This window comes from Silurus meridionalis, chromosome 9 (assembly GCF_014805685.1).
Source record: "Silurus meridionalis isolate SWU-2019-XX chromosome 9, ASM1480568v1, whole genome shotgun sequence".
Classification (NCBI taxonomy): domain Eukaryota; kingdom Metazoa; phylum Chordata; class Actinopteri; order Siluriformes; family Siluridae; genus Silurus; species Silurus meridionalis.
The window spans coordinates 20,633,793-20,649,552 of record NC_060892.1 but is presented as its reverse complement, the minus strand read 5'-3'; the positions used below and the strand labels follow the sequence as shown (position 1 = coordinate 20,649,552).

General features: G+C 40.4%; 2 protein-coding genes and 1 non-coding gene across 3 annotated transcripts in view; all 3 read left to right on the top strand.

Annotated features, from left to right (window-relative positions):
* The first annotated feature begins 646 nt into the window (after positions 1 to 646).
* trnag-ccc lies at positions 647 to 719 on the top strand. Its single transcript has one exon. It is a non-coding gene; the product is annotated as a tRNA-Gly (tRNA).
* A 6,772-nt stretch (positions 720 to 7,491) lies between these two features.
* Positions 7,492 to 15,760, top strand: part of LOC124391283 — a 25,414-nt gene continuing 17,145 nt past the window's right edge. The window contains exons 1-3 of the mRNA XM_046857758.1: positions 7,492 to 8,366; positions 8,934 to 8,954; positions 10,385 to 10,400. Coding sequence (XP_046713714.1) covers positions 8,083 to 8,366; positions 8,934 to 8,954; positions 10,385 to 10,400 — 321 coding nt within the window. The 5' untranslated portion in view covers positions 7,492 to 8,082. The remainder of the gene's footprint in view (positions 8,367 to 8,933; positions 8,955 to 10,384; positions 10,401 to 15,760) is intronic.
* Positions 8,738 to 9,335, top strand: LOC124391281 (histone H2B-like). Its single transcript, XM_046857756.1, has one exon. The coding sequence runs from the start codon at positions 8,904 to 8,906 to the stop codon at positions 9,279 to 9,281; it is 378 nt and encodes a 125-aa protein (XP_046713712.1). The 5' UTR covers positions 8,738 to 8,903; the 3' UTR covers positions 9,282 to 9,335.

Genomic DNA, 15,760 nt, shown 5'->3' with positions numbered 1-15,760 from the left:
TGATAGATAACAAAGCTCACACAAAATAGTAACACTAGTATCAAAGTTTTTACATATTCACTTAATGTGTACTAATCAGAACTCTGTCGTTAAGCCACGTTTCAGTAAACACGAAGACGCAGCAGTGTCTTTACTCACGCCGAGTAGCTTGTTGGAGTCTGATGTAGTCCAATTTGTTGTCCAGGGAGCAGACATTTGCAAGCAGTAGAGATGGTAGAGCATGCTGGCTAGGGTTAGCTTTTAGCCTAGCACTAGCCCCCCCCCCGCTCGCTTTCTACCATTTTAATTCCTCGTGCAGCGCTTTAGATTCCCCCTCCTCCGTCCATCCGCCACAGGCGACGCGAGGTCTGGAGGCCTGGTTCTCAAAGCACGCAGAGGTCGCGTAGCTTCTGCCACAGATCATCGTTTATTGTGTTGTTGGGGTTGTTTATGAGTTCCTTGAGTGTTTGGCGGTGGTACACAGGGACACTGGTTGCTCCGTTGTCCATATGTTGTGTAAGGCCGGCTACAAAGTGAAAGTAGCACCATTTTGGTTTCGGAGCAGCCGCTGCAAGCTACTGCTGATCTTGGATCAGAAACAATCTTTTAAGAATACACTGCCAGACATTTTTTTTTTTTACCCAGAATCATTGGATAAGCTAAAAGGTCCCCTGGTGGTCTAGTGGTTAAGACGCAGCGCTCCCACCGCTGCGACCTGGGTTCGATTCCCGGTCAGGGAACCATCCCCGGCCACTCTCAGTGCCGGTCCCAAGGGTTGCGTTAGGAAGGGCATCCAGCGTAAAAACATGTGCCAAATCAAACGTGCGGAGGATCCGCTGTGGCGACCCCTAACGGGAGAAGCCGAAAGAAAGTTTTATTGTATAAGCTAAAGGAAAAAAGCAACACCCTAATGTGCTGCGTCCCAAACTAGTCAAAATGCAAGCACATGCAAAACACACACATACATACATACATACGTATATTCACACTTAACCTGCAAATAAGACAATGGTAAAAAGAAAAAATTTTGTGGTACTTTTTCGGGAAATTTGGTCATTGTCTTTGCTTCAGCTGAGTGAACACATTACTACACATTAAAATAGAGGCTTTTGATGCTAAACACCTCTTCTACACCCTGCCTGATCCATATTACACATGGCCTCTAGGTTCCAGGTCGTATAGTAATGCCACGGTGTGGTAAGTAGTCAGAAATTCCGGATGTTTTTGGCTGTCTATTAAAGTATTGGTGCATTTGGTGAAGCAAAGCAAACAGAATTAAAATATTTTAATATGAAGTGAATTTATCTTAAAGTGAATTTATTTTTACTTATTGAAGGTATTCTAAGTTCAAAACATTTTTACAAGCTAATCATGTAATGGAACAGCTTTCTACCTAGATCTAAAATACAAAATTTTTTTATTTTTTTTTATGTGGCTAATGAGCTTAGTGATGTGTGAACTCCAAAAATATGAGGTTACAAATTCCAGGTATGGATAAGCGAATAAATGCCTTGGGTACTTTTCATTGAAATTGCAGCTATTTTTTTAATTCTAAATTGGCAGGCTGACCAAAATTTATGCTAATATAAAATAGTTGCCCATATTCAAATAGTTTTACTATTGACATCTGTGTGTGTGTGTGTGTGTGTGTGTGTGTGTGTGTGTGTGTGTGTGTGTGTGTGCGCGCCCATGTGAGAAAAGCCTATAAAAGCAAACCATAGCCATATTTGGCAATCCTTTTTTTGTCCACTTTTTGGCCTTGCTCTATTTCCCCAACAATAGAGCTCCTAAAAAACCTTTTAAGCATTCAGAAATTAAATAAATTACAATTTCATGCACCTTGATACCGCTGCTTGCTGTGGCATGAATTCAAGCAACCAAATCTAATTTAGGCATTCCTACTGGTCATGCTTTACCTGCTTATGTCCTACACTAATGACTGAAAGATATAAATCCCACGACTGAGGGTCCGTAACCCTTTTTCCCGGCTCTGTGCATGATTTGTGTAGATAATTGAAATATAAAATTGTTATATGAAAACAATTAAATAACCCGCACTGGACTCCATGCAGTTCGCGTATTGTCCAAACCGCTCCACGGATGATGCCATCTCCATGACCCTTCATCTGGCCCTCACCCACCAACAAGGACTCTTATGTACGGATGCTGTTCATATACTCCAGCTCAGCATTCAACATGATCATCCCTCAGCACCTGATTGAGAAGCTGAGCCTACTGGGCCTGAACACCTCCCTCTGTAACTGGCTCCTGGACTTCCTTACTGGGAGACCTCAGTCAGTCCGGAGTTCACTTCAGGAGAGCACAGAGTGACCATTCTTCACCGATCATCGATGGATCCTCAGTGGAGATCGTCAAGAGCACCGAATTCCTTGGTGTTCATTTGGCGGATAACCTCACCTGGTCACTCAACACCAGCTCCATCACCAAAAAAGCACAGCAGCAGCTCTACTTCCTGAGAAGGCTGGGGAAAGCTCATCTCCCTCCCCCCATCCTGACCACATTCTACAGAGGGACCATTGAGAGCATCCTGAGCAGCTGCATCACTGCCTGGTTTGGGAACTGCCCCATCTCGGATCGCAAGACCCTACAGAGGATAGTGAGGACAGCTGAGAAGATCATCAGAGTCACTCTCCCCTCTATCATTGACCTTTACACCACACGCTGCGTCCACAAAGCCAAACAGCATTGTGGACGACCGCACACACCTGTCAAATAAACTGTGTGACTGATCTGAACACACACTCGTACCAACTTCGCACATCCATGTCTTCAGTACCACTCACATCACTTCATGACCATAAAGTGTTTACATGCTGTTTTTGCACATCTTTTCTGGATTGCTGCTATTTTCTCTTTTGCACAAAATTTTGTTTACATTTTTGCTACTGTGTTTACATTTTTTGCTACTGTTCACTTTGTCTCTTTACAACAGGTTTACTAGTGGAGATATTTCTTGTGTTGTCTTTGCACTGTCCTGTATTGTCTTGCACTGTCTTGTGTTGTCTTTGCACCAGGTTGCACACATGTACTTTATTTGGCGAGGACACTTACTAGTCCTTAGCCCTGTCTTTTCTGTTCTGTGATTGTTGTTGTATGTAGCATCAGGGTTCTGGAGGACTGTTGTTTCATTTCATTTCAGTTTACTTACAAGTTGGTCATTAAGATATCTTAAATTGATTTGGTGTGGCAGTTGCTTTAGAATCTCATTATGAAGTCCAAAGTGATTCCACTGCAACATAAATCAAGCCATTAGGCTGAAAAAAAAAAAAAATAAATCAAACAGACAGAGTAAATGTTAGTTGTGGCCTAATCTGGTATTTAGTACATTCCTAAACAAAAAAGAAAGCAGTAGTAAAGTCAGGAACACCGGAAGACCCTTAAGACCACAGAAAACACTGTGATGGATGACAGATAAATTATTTTCCTGGTAAAGGAAAACGCCAGAGAAACAGTCAGCTAGATCAAGAACACCCTTTAATGTCAACAATCAGGAGAAGTCTACACCAGTGTGGATACAGAGGGTCTTTGTACAGTAATTTTAATTTTTTTATGTCTGCACAGCTCATTGCATCATTTAATGGACAGATGGACAGAGACAAACATCAAAATCACCTTTGATAGGAAGTAAAGAAAGTAAAGATTGGCTTATAAAGCAAAAGAATAGCACCACTTCATATGATATGGCTGCCAGTTAAACTGCTCCCTTATCATTACTGATTAAAATAGTATTTTTAATACTTTATTGCTCCCACAGGGAAATTGTTATTTCTTCACATATCCCAGTGATGTAGGAGATGTAGTCAGAGCACAGGGTCAGACAAGTTTCAGCACCTGTGGAGCAGAGAGAGTTGAGGCCCTAGCTCAAGTGCCCAAGAGTGGCAGCTCAGATGCCAGAGCTTGAACCCCCCACCTTCCCATAAGTAACCCAGAGCCTTAACCACTGAGTTACCACCTGATGATGTAATGGGTTATGATGTGTTTTGATCTATATTTTTACTCAGATTCAGCATGCTTAAAAAACATAACTTCTATACGATTTACCTGATTTGATGCAAATGTCCTCAAAATAAAGCTGAAAGTCTACAGTTTAAACTCCTATTCAACTTACGGTTTTATGATGGAAAGAAAAATGGCATTTTATTAATGACCCACTTCTCAGGATGAATTTTAAAGTAGGTAATTTCAAGCCGAACAAACCCGAACCGATAAGTGGCTTTTGGAGAATATTGAGTTTAGAAATTGGTGAAAAGCAGCAGCATCAACATGAGGTTTATGAATGACCTTTAGATGCATTATCAGTGACTGCAGGATCAGCAGAGCCACAGCGGGATGCACACACACACACACACACACACACACACACACACACACACACACACACACACACACACACACACACACACACACGGACTGTAGTATACTCATTCTACAAGCTGTTTTTTGATAATAACATGTAAATGGGATTTTAAGGAAATTGTAAGTTCTAAGAACAGTAATGTAATCTTTCATAACTTATTTCGGCGTGTTAGTAATTGCTACACCTTACTGAGTGTCTCAGTAGGACTTAGTCACCTCCATGGTTTAAATATTGTTGTTATTAATAAATGACATTAACAGAGACTGCTGATATAGTGTGCTTTTACAAAGAGTTTTAAAATCAACTCTAAAAATAAAAAAAAAGAAATGCGCAAAGTTCTGGTGTGGAGAAACCTGGACAGCCCCCGAGCCATCGCTCTGTATCACGAAATGAGGTGAATAAGCTCAGGAGAAGTGATGTCCTTATTTCAGTGTGCTTAAAGTAGAGGTTGATCGATTCAGAGGTTTTGCCGATAAATCCGATAGTTTTTCCGGGTTGCGTCTGTTGCTGATGCAGCTGAGAGTGCACGCTACACTGTTGTATTTATTGATTATATATTTATATTTCTTAAGTAACACATTTATATTTATTTCATTTAGAACTGTTTTCTTTTTGTAATAAAGTTCAGTACTATTTTACATGGAGAATTATGTTTTTTTTATTTTTCAGTATTCTTTTAAAAATCGGTTGATTTAATTGGTTTTCGGCAAGTACGATCCATCCTAGTATTTACCCAGTATTGGTAAAATTTTAAAGAATTTGAGATTTTTGTTATATATATTTCATTAAGCACATTTTCATAATTTAGTAATGAATTTCTATTTAATAATTTATTTTTATTTATGATATAAGTCCTGTCACACAACATGCATATGTAACATCGAGGCTAAATGAATCGACACATGCAGTGTTGCTTGAAAGAGATCACCAAGTGTGCTGTGTTACACAATCTGCACTCATCTTTTTTATTATCAATATTATTATTGAAGTTATTAAAGCCTTCTGTTTCGTTCAGGTTTTAACTGTTGTGGTCAGAATAACGGCGGCTGTACCCACCTGTGTCTGCCACGCCCGAATGGCACGCCATGCGCCTGACCGTCAGGTTTAAAGCATCTGTCTGTTTCCATAAGTCCTTAAGTTTATTTTTGTGAATTATTAAAGATCAATCTGATTAGGGGTAGATGGATGGTGATTTATTTGAAATGTGACCCATATGTATATATATGGTCCATGTTTTTTAGCTACATGTACTGGACAGACTGAGGTGAACACGCCAAGTTGGAGCGAGCAGCGATGGACGGATCCGACCGTGTGGTTCTGATCAGTAATAACCTGGGCTGGCCAAATAGACTCGCCATAGACAAGGCGGGGTCACAGTTACTCTGGGCCGACGCCCACACAGAGGTGAAGGGAGAGGAAACAAGCAGCCCTGTTTATCCAGTGTAGTTTGTAAAAAAAGTGGAGCAGTTACCAATAAAAATGTGTCACGATGCAATAAGTTCTAGAATAATAGTTTGATTGACAGTTTATACAGCGTGACACTGTCCAAATACAAGAGACCTTACTGCATATTTTGCAGCATAGGTAAAAGATGCACACACTCATAGACAAAGTGTGTGGCCCTGTCCATATACTTCTGGACACTAGTGCAGATTGAGCACTGGGATTGCTCAGCTTGTCAGCTCCTGCTGTGGTGGAATGATGTTCACGAATGATTTGTGAGTTCCTGTTCCTGCACTCATATTTGCATCTGCAAATATGTTTTCTCAATAAAGTAACATTTCTTCCTTTTTTAAGGTGCCATTAAAATATTTGTGCTATAGAAGTGACTGTGTATCTGAAGCATCATCTGTCTCTGAAACTTCGTCCTATTGAATTGGATAAATAATATACATATATTTACTCAATGTTCTACAGCCCATGTAGGTACACACAATGCTCACTCATTCTGATGCTTGATGCAAATATTACGATAATCTCCTGACCTATGTGAGAGATATATAGATAACTGACTACTACTACTACTACTACTTCTACTACTTCTACTAATTCTACTACTAATACGACTACTACTACTGCTACTACTGCTAATGCAAATACAGTGGAACCCGGTTATCTCGACCTCGGTTACCTCAACAACCCTTTTAAGTCGACGTTTTATAAGTGGAACCGCCAAATTCTCGCTTTTTCTAAGCATTTTTTAATGATTATGTCGCCGAACCCTGATATCTCGAGCACAAGGGGGCGCAAATTTACCATTCAACATTCAAAAGTTATCTCGATCTCCATGACCAAACGCCGGCTTTTGAAAATATTAGTTATCGATGCCACTTCACCATCTCACTACTGTAATTTTTTGAGGAATCGACGGTGGTTTGTATTGTATACTGGTAAATCTCTGCCCATAAGAAATAATGGAAAACCAATTAATCCGTTCCTGACCTCCACCGAAACCCATTTATTAACAATTTTTGCCCTGTTTTTTTAGCAGTATTAATACTAAATTACATTTAGGTAAATAAATAATACTGTATATAATTGTTATGCAGCGTAATGAGCTGAGGTAAAGCACAGTTACCTGCATAACAATTATATACGTGTGTTTTGCAGCCGTGGAGAGCGTGTGGAGTCCGGAAAGGAAGAAACGCATAGGAATACGTGTGACAGGGAAAACACAGACAAACATGCATCAAACACCTTCACATACCAACAATAACTGACAAGGAGTGTGGATGAATGAGTGGTTTATATATAGGAGCATCGGTTACCTCGATCATCGGTTACCTCGATGCTTTTTGGCACCCCCCTAGGACATCGACATAACCGGGTTCCACTGTAGTACCACATTAATAGAAATGAGAATAATGCTTGTTAATATTAATAATAATCATGGGCCATTCCTACAATAGTCATGCTATATTTCTTGTGTGTTGAAAAGTATAGTACAAGATTAACACTACTACTACTACTACTACTGGTAGTGGTGGCAGCAGGGCAGTGGTAGTCCAGTGGTTAAGGCTCTGGGTTACAAGGTCAGCGGTTCAAGCCCCAGCACTGCCAAGCTACCACTGTTGAGCCCTTGAGCAAGGCACTTAGCCCTGTCAGCTCCAGGGGCGCCGTACCATGGCTGACCCTGCGCTCTGACCCCAGCTTCCAGATGAGTTGGGATATGCGAAAACCTTTTAATTGCATATGTACAGTAGCTCAATATTTTGTCCCCCATCAGGTTTACACCTTTCTGGTCAGTAGTGGCACAGTGTGTAAGTAACTGAAAGCATAGTGTGTGCAATATTTTGCATTCCTCATGATGATATAAGCCTACTTAATGCAACAAGAACTGCAATTTGATTTATACTTCTACTGGAATAAAAATTGCAACTGAGTCAAAACAGTTCTGATTATAATTCTCAATTCAAATATTTGTGTGTTGAACTGCATTGAGTGTACCATGCTGTGAGCAAAAACCAAATTAAATCAATTCCACTACATGACTATTACTATTTATATATCACTATGTTTGTGTTGACAGAAAGCCTGAGGCAGTACAAGACTCTAGCATGTTAACGGCTGTGGCGTTTCGCTTTGAAGACATTCTTTTGTGTGATCGTTGGTTTTAGGTCCGCCCCCTCGCCTGTTCTCAAGTAGGTCCTGTGGAGAGAGAATAAATAGGCGGGCATTGCGCGGGGCTTCTTTATTGAGCAGCTTGACTTTGTGAGAGCAGCACCATGTCTGGAAGAGGAAAGGGTGGCAAGGGACTCGGCAAAGGAGGCGCTAAGCGCCACCGTAAGGTTCTGCGCGATAACATCCAGGGTATCACTAAGCCGGCTATCCGCCGTCTGGCTCGCCGTGGTGGTGTTAAACGTATATCCGGTCTGATCTACGAGGAGACTCGTGGTGTACTGAAGGTGTTCTTGGAGAACGTCATCCGCGATGCAGTCACATACACCGAGCATGCGAAAAGAAAGACCGTCACCGCTATGGATGTGGTGTATGCCCTGAAACGCCAGGGACGCACTCTTTACGGCTTCGGCGGCTAAATGCTTACCTACCAAATAACGTGAACACAACGGCTCTTTTAAGAGCCACCCAAATATTACAAAATGAGCTATTGTTTCTTTTACTGTGTGTGTGTGTGTGTGTGTGTGTGGCGAAGAAGGGGAGGAAAGAACTATTTTCTCAAGTGTATATGACTAATAGAATTTGGAATAATTATAGATATATTCTAATAAGGTAAAACCTTGCACAAGCACTACAGTTTTGTCTCAAAGTCTCTCTCTCTCTCTCTCTCTCTATATATATATATATACACCATATTTGTCTGTGCGTGTGCGCGCACAAAACGGCGGGCAGGGAAACAAAGCGTGGGGCGGGGAGAGGGAACTGGAGAGGATGGGACCAGGGCGGAGCCTTGTATGATGAGGTTTGGATTTGTGACCAATAATACGACTCCTTTCCCTTGTACGTAATTACAATGCAGGTCTGTAAATAGAGAGGCGGCGAGGCGGCCCTTTTTCATTCTCTCGAAGTTTCCTCGAGAAGCAGCATTATGCCCACTGATCCAGCAAAGACCGCGCCCAAGAAGGGCTCCAAGAAGGCTGTCACGAAGACGGCCGGCAAAGGAGGCAAGAAGCGCAGAAAGTCAAGGAAGGAGAGCTACGCTATCTACGTGTACAAGGTTCTGAAGCAGGTGCACCCTGATACCGGCATCTCTTCTAAAGCTATGGGCATCATGAATTCCTTCGTAAACGACATTTTCGAGCGCATCGCCGGTGAGTCTTCTCGTCTCGCTCACTACAACAAGCGATCCACCATCACTTCCAGGGAAATCCAGACCGCCGTACGCCTGTTGCTTCCCGGTGAACTTGCAAAGCATGCCGTGTCCGAGGGCACAAAGGCCGTCACCAAGTACACCAGCTCAAAGTAAAGCGTGTTATCGCCGTCTTTAAGATAAAAACCAACGGCTCTTTTAAGAGCCACCCATTTTTTCATACAAAGAGCGGTCTTCTTTGCGGGGGCAGCAATTCTCGCCGCCCGCTGAATATGACCTTTTGTATAACGAGGTAAGTAATCAAACCTTAGCATTAGAGCTGCAGTAGTCCAGCATAATTTGAATTATAGTCATGGCAGCACTGCATAATTAGCATTAGAGCTATAGTTGCAGAACAGTGTTTCACACCAGGGCCATAGCAGCACAACATAATTTAAATTAGAGCCATATTTGCACAACATACTTTGATTTAGAGCCATAGAAGCACAACGTAATTTGAATTAGTCATAGTTGGGCAACATGATTTGAATTAGAGTCATAGCAGCACTGCATAATTAGCATTAGAGCTATAGTAGCAGCACAGTGTTTCACATCAGGGCCAAAGTAGCACAACATGATTTGAATTAGAGCCATAGAAGCACAACGTAATTTGAATTAGTCATAGTTGGCCAACATAATTTGAATTATAGTCATAGCAGCACTACATAATTAGCATTAGAGATATAGTAGCAGCACAGTGTTTCACATCAGGGCCCTAGAGCACAACATATATTAACTTAGAGCCATAGTTGGCCAAGATCATTTGGATTAGAGTCATATCGGCATTACCTAATTAGCATTAGGGCTATAGTAGCAGCACAGTGTTTTACATCAGGGCCCTAGTGGCAAAACATATTTTAAATTAGAGTCATAGTTGGGCAACATGATTTGAATTAGAGTCATAGTAGCACGACATAATTAGCACTAGAGCTGTAGTAGCAGCACAGTGTTTTACATCAGGGCCAGGACAGCACAACATTATTTGAATTTGGGCCACAGTAGCGGAACAGTGTTTCCCACTAGGGCCATAGCAGCACAACATAATTTGAATTATAGTCATAGCAGCACTACATAATTAGCATTAGAGCTATAGTAGCAGAACAATGTTGTGCTACTATGACTCTAACTCAAGGTATGTTGTGCTGCTAGGGCCTGATGTGAAACACAGTTAGCATTAGAGCTATAGTAGCAGTATAGTGTTTCACACCAGGGCCCTGTAGCCACATCAGGGCTGGAGTCCCTAGCAGCACACATAATTAGCATTAGAGCTGCAGTAGTCCAGCATAATTTGAATTATAGTCATAGCAGCACAACATAATTAGCATTAGAGCTACAGTAGCAGCACAGTGTTCACATCAGGGCCATAACAGCACAACATATTTGAATTAGAGCCATAGTAGCAGAGCATCATTTGACTTAGAGCCATAGTTGGCCAAGATCATTTGGATTAGAGTCATAGCAGCACAACATAATTAGCATTAGAGCTATAGTAGCAGCACAGTGTTTCACATCAGGGCCCTAGCAGCACAACATAATTTGTATTAGAGTCATAGTAGCACAACATTGTTCTGCCACTGTAGCTCTAATGCTAATGGTGTTTCACATCAGGGCCTTAGTAGCACAACATATTTTAAATTAGAGCCATAGTAGCACAACATATTTGAATTAGAGTGATGGCAGCACAACATATTTGAATTAGAGTCATATCAGCATTACATAATTAGCATTAGAGCTATAGTAGCAGCACAGTGTTTCACATCAGGGCCATAGTAGCACACATAATTAGCATTAGAGCTACAGTAGCACAACATGATTTAAATTAGAGCCATAGTTGGCCCACATGAATTGACTTAGAGTCATAGCAGCACTGCATAATTAGCATTAGCTATAGTAGCAGCACAGTGTTTTACATCAGGGCCCTAGTAGCACAACATATTTGAATTAGAGTCATAGTTGGCCAACATAATTTGAATTATAGTCATACCAGCACTGTGTAATTAGCATTAGCTATAGTAGCAGAACAGTGTTTCACATCAGGGCCCTAGTAGCACAACATAATTTGAATTAGAGTCATAGTAGCAGACCATTGTTCTGCTACTGTAGCTCTAATGCTAACTATGACTCTAACTCAAGTTATGTTGTGCTGCTAGGGCCCTGACGTGAAACACAGTTAGCATTAGAGCTACAGTAGCAGCACAGTGTTTCACATCAGGGCCCTAGAGCACAACATATATTAACTTAGAGCCATAGTTGGCCCACATGATTTGTATTGAGTCATATCAGCATTACATAATTAGCATTAGCTATAGTAGCAGCACAGTGTTCACATCAGGGCCATAGCAGCACAACATAATTAGCATTAGCTATAGTAGCAGAACAGTGTTTCACATCAGGGCCATAACAGCACAACATGATTTGAATTAGAGCCATAGTAGCACAGCATTATTTGAATTAGAGCCATAGTAGCACAACATAATTTGAATTAGTCATAGTAGCACAACATAATTTGAATTATAGTCATACCAGCACTGTGTAATTAGCATTAGAGCTACAGTAGCAGAACAGTGTTTCACACCAGGGCCATAGCAGCACAACATATTTGAATTAGAGTCATAGTAGCACAACATTGTTCTGCTACTGTAGCTCTAATGATAACTATGACTCCAACTCAAGGTATGTTGTGCTGCTAGGGCCCTGACGTGAAACACAGTTAGCATTAGAGCTACAATAGCAGCACAGTGTTTCACATCAGGGCCCTAGAGGCACAATATATATTAACTTAGACCCATAGTTGGCCCACATGATTTGTATTGGAGTCATATCAGCATTACATAATTAGCATTAGAGCTACAGTGGCACATCAGTGTTTAACATCAGGGCCAGGACAGCACAGCATAAATTGAATTTGGGCAAAAGTAGCGGAAAAGTGTTTCCCACTAGGGCCATAACAGCACAACATGATTTGAATTAGAGCCATAGTAGCAGAGCAATATTTGACTTAGAGCCATAGTTGGCCAAGATCATTTGGATTAGAGTCATAGTAGCACATCATAATTTAATTTTGAGCTATATTTGCACATCATCTTTTGAATTAGGGCCATAGTCGCACAACTGTGTTTCCCATCAGAGCTCTAGCAGCACAACATACTTTGATTTAGAGCCATAGTAGCACAGCATTATTTGAATTGGAGTCATAGTAGCAGAGCAATATTTGACTTAGAGCCATAGTAGCACAACATAACTCGAGTTAGAGTCATAGTAAGACTACATAATTAGCTTTAGCGCTGTAGTAGCAGCACAGTGTTTCACATCAGGGCCATAGTAGCACACCATTGTTCTGCTCCTATAGCTCTAATGCTAATGGTGTTTCACATCAGGTCTATATAGCAGTGCAACATAATCTGAATTATAGTCATACCAGCACTGTGTAATTAGCATTAGAGCTATAGTTGCAGAACAGTGTTTCACACCAGGGCCATAGCAGCACAACATAATTTAAATTAGAGCCATATTTGCACAACATGTTTTGAACTAGTGCAATGGCAGCACAACAGTGTTTCCCATAAGCGCCCTAGCAGCACAACCTAATATACATGAGCGCTTCAGTGGAACAACATAATTTTAAATTGGGCCATGGCGGCACAACAGTGTTTTACATCAGGGCCCTAGCAGCACAACATACTTTGATTTAGAGCCATAGAAGCACAACGTAATTTGAATTAGAGTCATAGTTGGGCAACATGATTTGAATTAGAGCCATAGTAGCACAGCATTATTTGAATTAGAGCCATAGTAGCACAACATAATTTGTATTAGAGTCATAGTAGCACAACATAATTTTAATTAGAGCCATAGTAGCACACATAATTAGCATTAGAGCTATAGTAGCAGTACAGTGTTTCACATCAGGGCCCTAGCAGCACAACATAATTTGAATTAGAGTCATAGTAGCACAACATTATTTGAATTGAGTCATAGTAGCACAACATAACTCGAGTTAGAGTCATAGTAAGACTACATAATTAGCATTAGAGCTATAGTAGCAGAACAGTGTTTCACATCAGGGCCTAGCAGCACAACAATTTGAATTAGAGCCATAGTAGCACAACATCTTTTGAATTAGAGTGATGGCAGCACAACAGTGTTTCACATCAGGGCCATAGTAGCACAACATATTTTAAATTAGAGCCATAGTAGCACACATAATTAGCATTAGGGCTATAGTAGCAGCACAGTGTTTTACATCAGGGCCCTAGCAGCACAACATATTTGAATTAGAGCCATAGTAGCACAACATAATTTAAATTAGAGTCATAGTTGGGCAACATGATTTGAATTAGAGTCATAGCAGCACTACATAATTAGCATTAGAGCTATAGTAGCAGCACAGTGTTTCACATCAGGGCCTAGCAGCACAACACAATTTGAATTAGAGCCATAGTAGCAAAGCATCATTTGACTCAGAGCCATAGTTGGCCAAGATCATTTGGATTAAAGTCATAGTAGCACACATAATTAGCATTAGAGCTATAGTAGCAGTACAGTGTTTCACATCAGGCCCTAGAGGCACAACATATATTAACTTAGAGCCATAGTTGGCCCACATGATTTGTATTGAGTCATATCAGCATTACATAATTAGCATTAGAGCTATAGTAGCAGCACAGTGTTTTACATCAGGGCCCTAGTGGCAAAACATATTTTAAATTAGAGCCATAGTAGCACAACATTATTTGAATTGAGTCATAGTAGCACAACATATTTGAATTAGAGCCATAGTAGCACACTGTACTTTGAATTAGAGTCATAGTAGCACACTGTACTTTGAATTAGAGTCATAGTAGCACAACATAGTTAGCATTAGAGCTATAGTAGCACAGTGTTTCACATCAGGGCCCTAGTAGCACAACATAGTTAGCATTAGAGCTACAGTAGCACAACATATTTTAAATTAGAGCCATAGTAGCACAACATGATTTAAATTAGAGTCATAGTTGCCAACATAATTTGAATTAGTCATAGTAGCACACATAATTAGCATTAGAGCTATAGTAGCACAGTGTTTCACATCAGGGCCTTAGCAGCACAACATAATTTATATTACTGCCATAGTAGCACAACATCTTTTGAATTAGAGTCATAGTAAGACTACATAATTAGCTTTAGCGCTGTAGTAGCAGAACAGTGTTTCACATCAGGGCCTTAGTAGCACAACATCTTTTGAATTAGAGTGATGGCAGCACAACATATTTGAATTAGAGCCATAGTTGGCCAACATAATTTGAATTAGAGCCATAGTAGCACAACATATTTCGCATTAGCGCCCTAGTAGTACAACAGTGTTTCCCACTAGGGCCATAGCAGCACAACATACTTTGATTTAGAGCCATAGTAGCACAACATATTTGAATTAGAGTCATAGCAGCACAACATATTTTAAATTAGAGCCATAGTAGCACACATAATTAGCATTAGAGCTACAGTAGCACAACATATTTGAATTAGAGCCATAGTAGCACACTGTACTTTGAATTAGAGTCATAGCAGCACAACATAATTTGAATTATAGTCATAGCAGCACAACATAATTTTAATTAGAGCCATATTTGCACAACATGTTTTGAACTAGTGCAATGGCAGCACAACAGTGTTTCACATCAGGGCCTAGCAGCACAACATAATTAGCATTAGAGCTACAGTAGCACAACATAGTTAGCATTAGAGCTACAGTAGCAGCACAGTGTTTCACATTAAGGGCATAGCAGCACAACATATTTGAATTAGAGTCATAGCAGCACAACATAATTTTAATTAGAGCCATAGTAGCACAACGTACTTTGAATTAGAGTCATAGAGGCACAACATATTTGAATTAGAGCCATAGTTGGCCAACATAATTTGAATTAGAGTCATAGTTGGGCAACATGATTTGAATTAGAGTCATAGCAGCACTACATAATTAGCATTAGAGCTATAGTAGCACAGTGTTTCACATCAGGCCCTAGAGGCACAACATATTTTAAATTAGAGCCATAGTAGCACAACATATTTGAATTAGAGTCATAGCAGCACAACATAATTTAAATTAGAGTCATAGTTGCCAACATAATTTGAATTATAGTCATAGCAGCACAACATAATTAGCATTAGAGCTATAGTAGCAGTACAGTGTTTCACATCAGGGCCTTAGTAGCACAACATGATTTGAAAGAGAGACATAGTAGCAATGGATCATTTGACTCAGAGCCATAGTTGGCCAACATCATTTGGATTAGAGTCATAGAGGCACAACATAATTAGCATTAGAGCTATAGTAGCAGTACAGTGTTTTATATCAGGGCCCTAGAGGCACAACATATATTAACTTAGAGCCATAGTTGGCCCACGTGATTTGTATTGTCATATCGGCATTACATAATTAGCATTAGGGCTATAGTAGCAGCACAGTGTTTTACATCAGGGCCCTAGTGGCAAAACATATTTTAAATTAGAGCCATAGTAGCACAACATATTTGAATTAGAGTCATAGCAGCACAACATAATTTAAATTAGAGTCATAGTTGCCAACATAATTTGAATTAGAGTCATAGTAGCAC

Coding starts and splice junctions, on each gene's coding strand:
- LOC124391281 (XM_046857756.1), top strand. CDS start 8,904: ATGCCCACTGATCCAGCAAAGACCGCGCCCAAGAAGGGCTCCAAGAAG.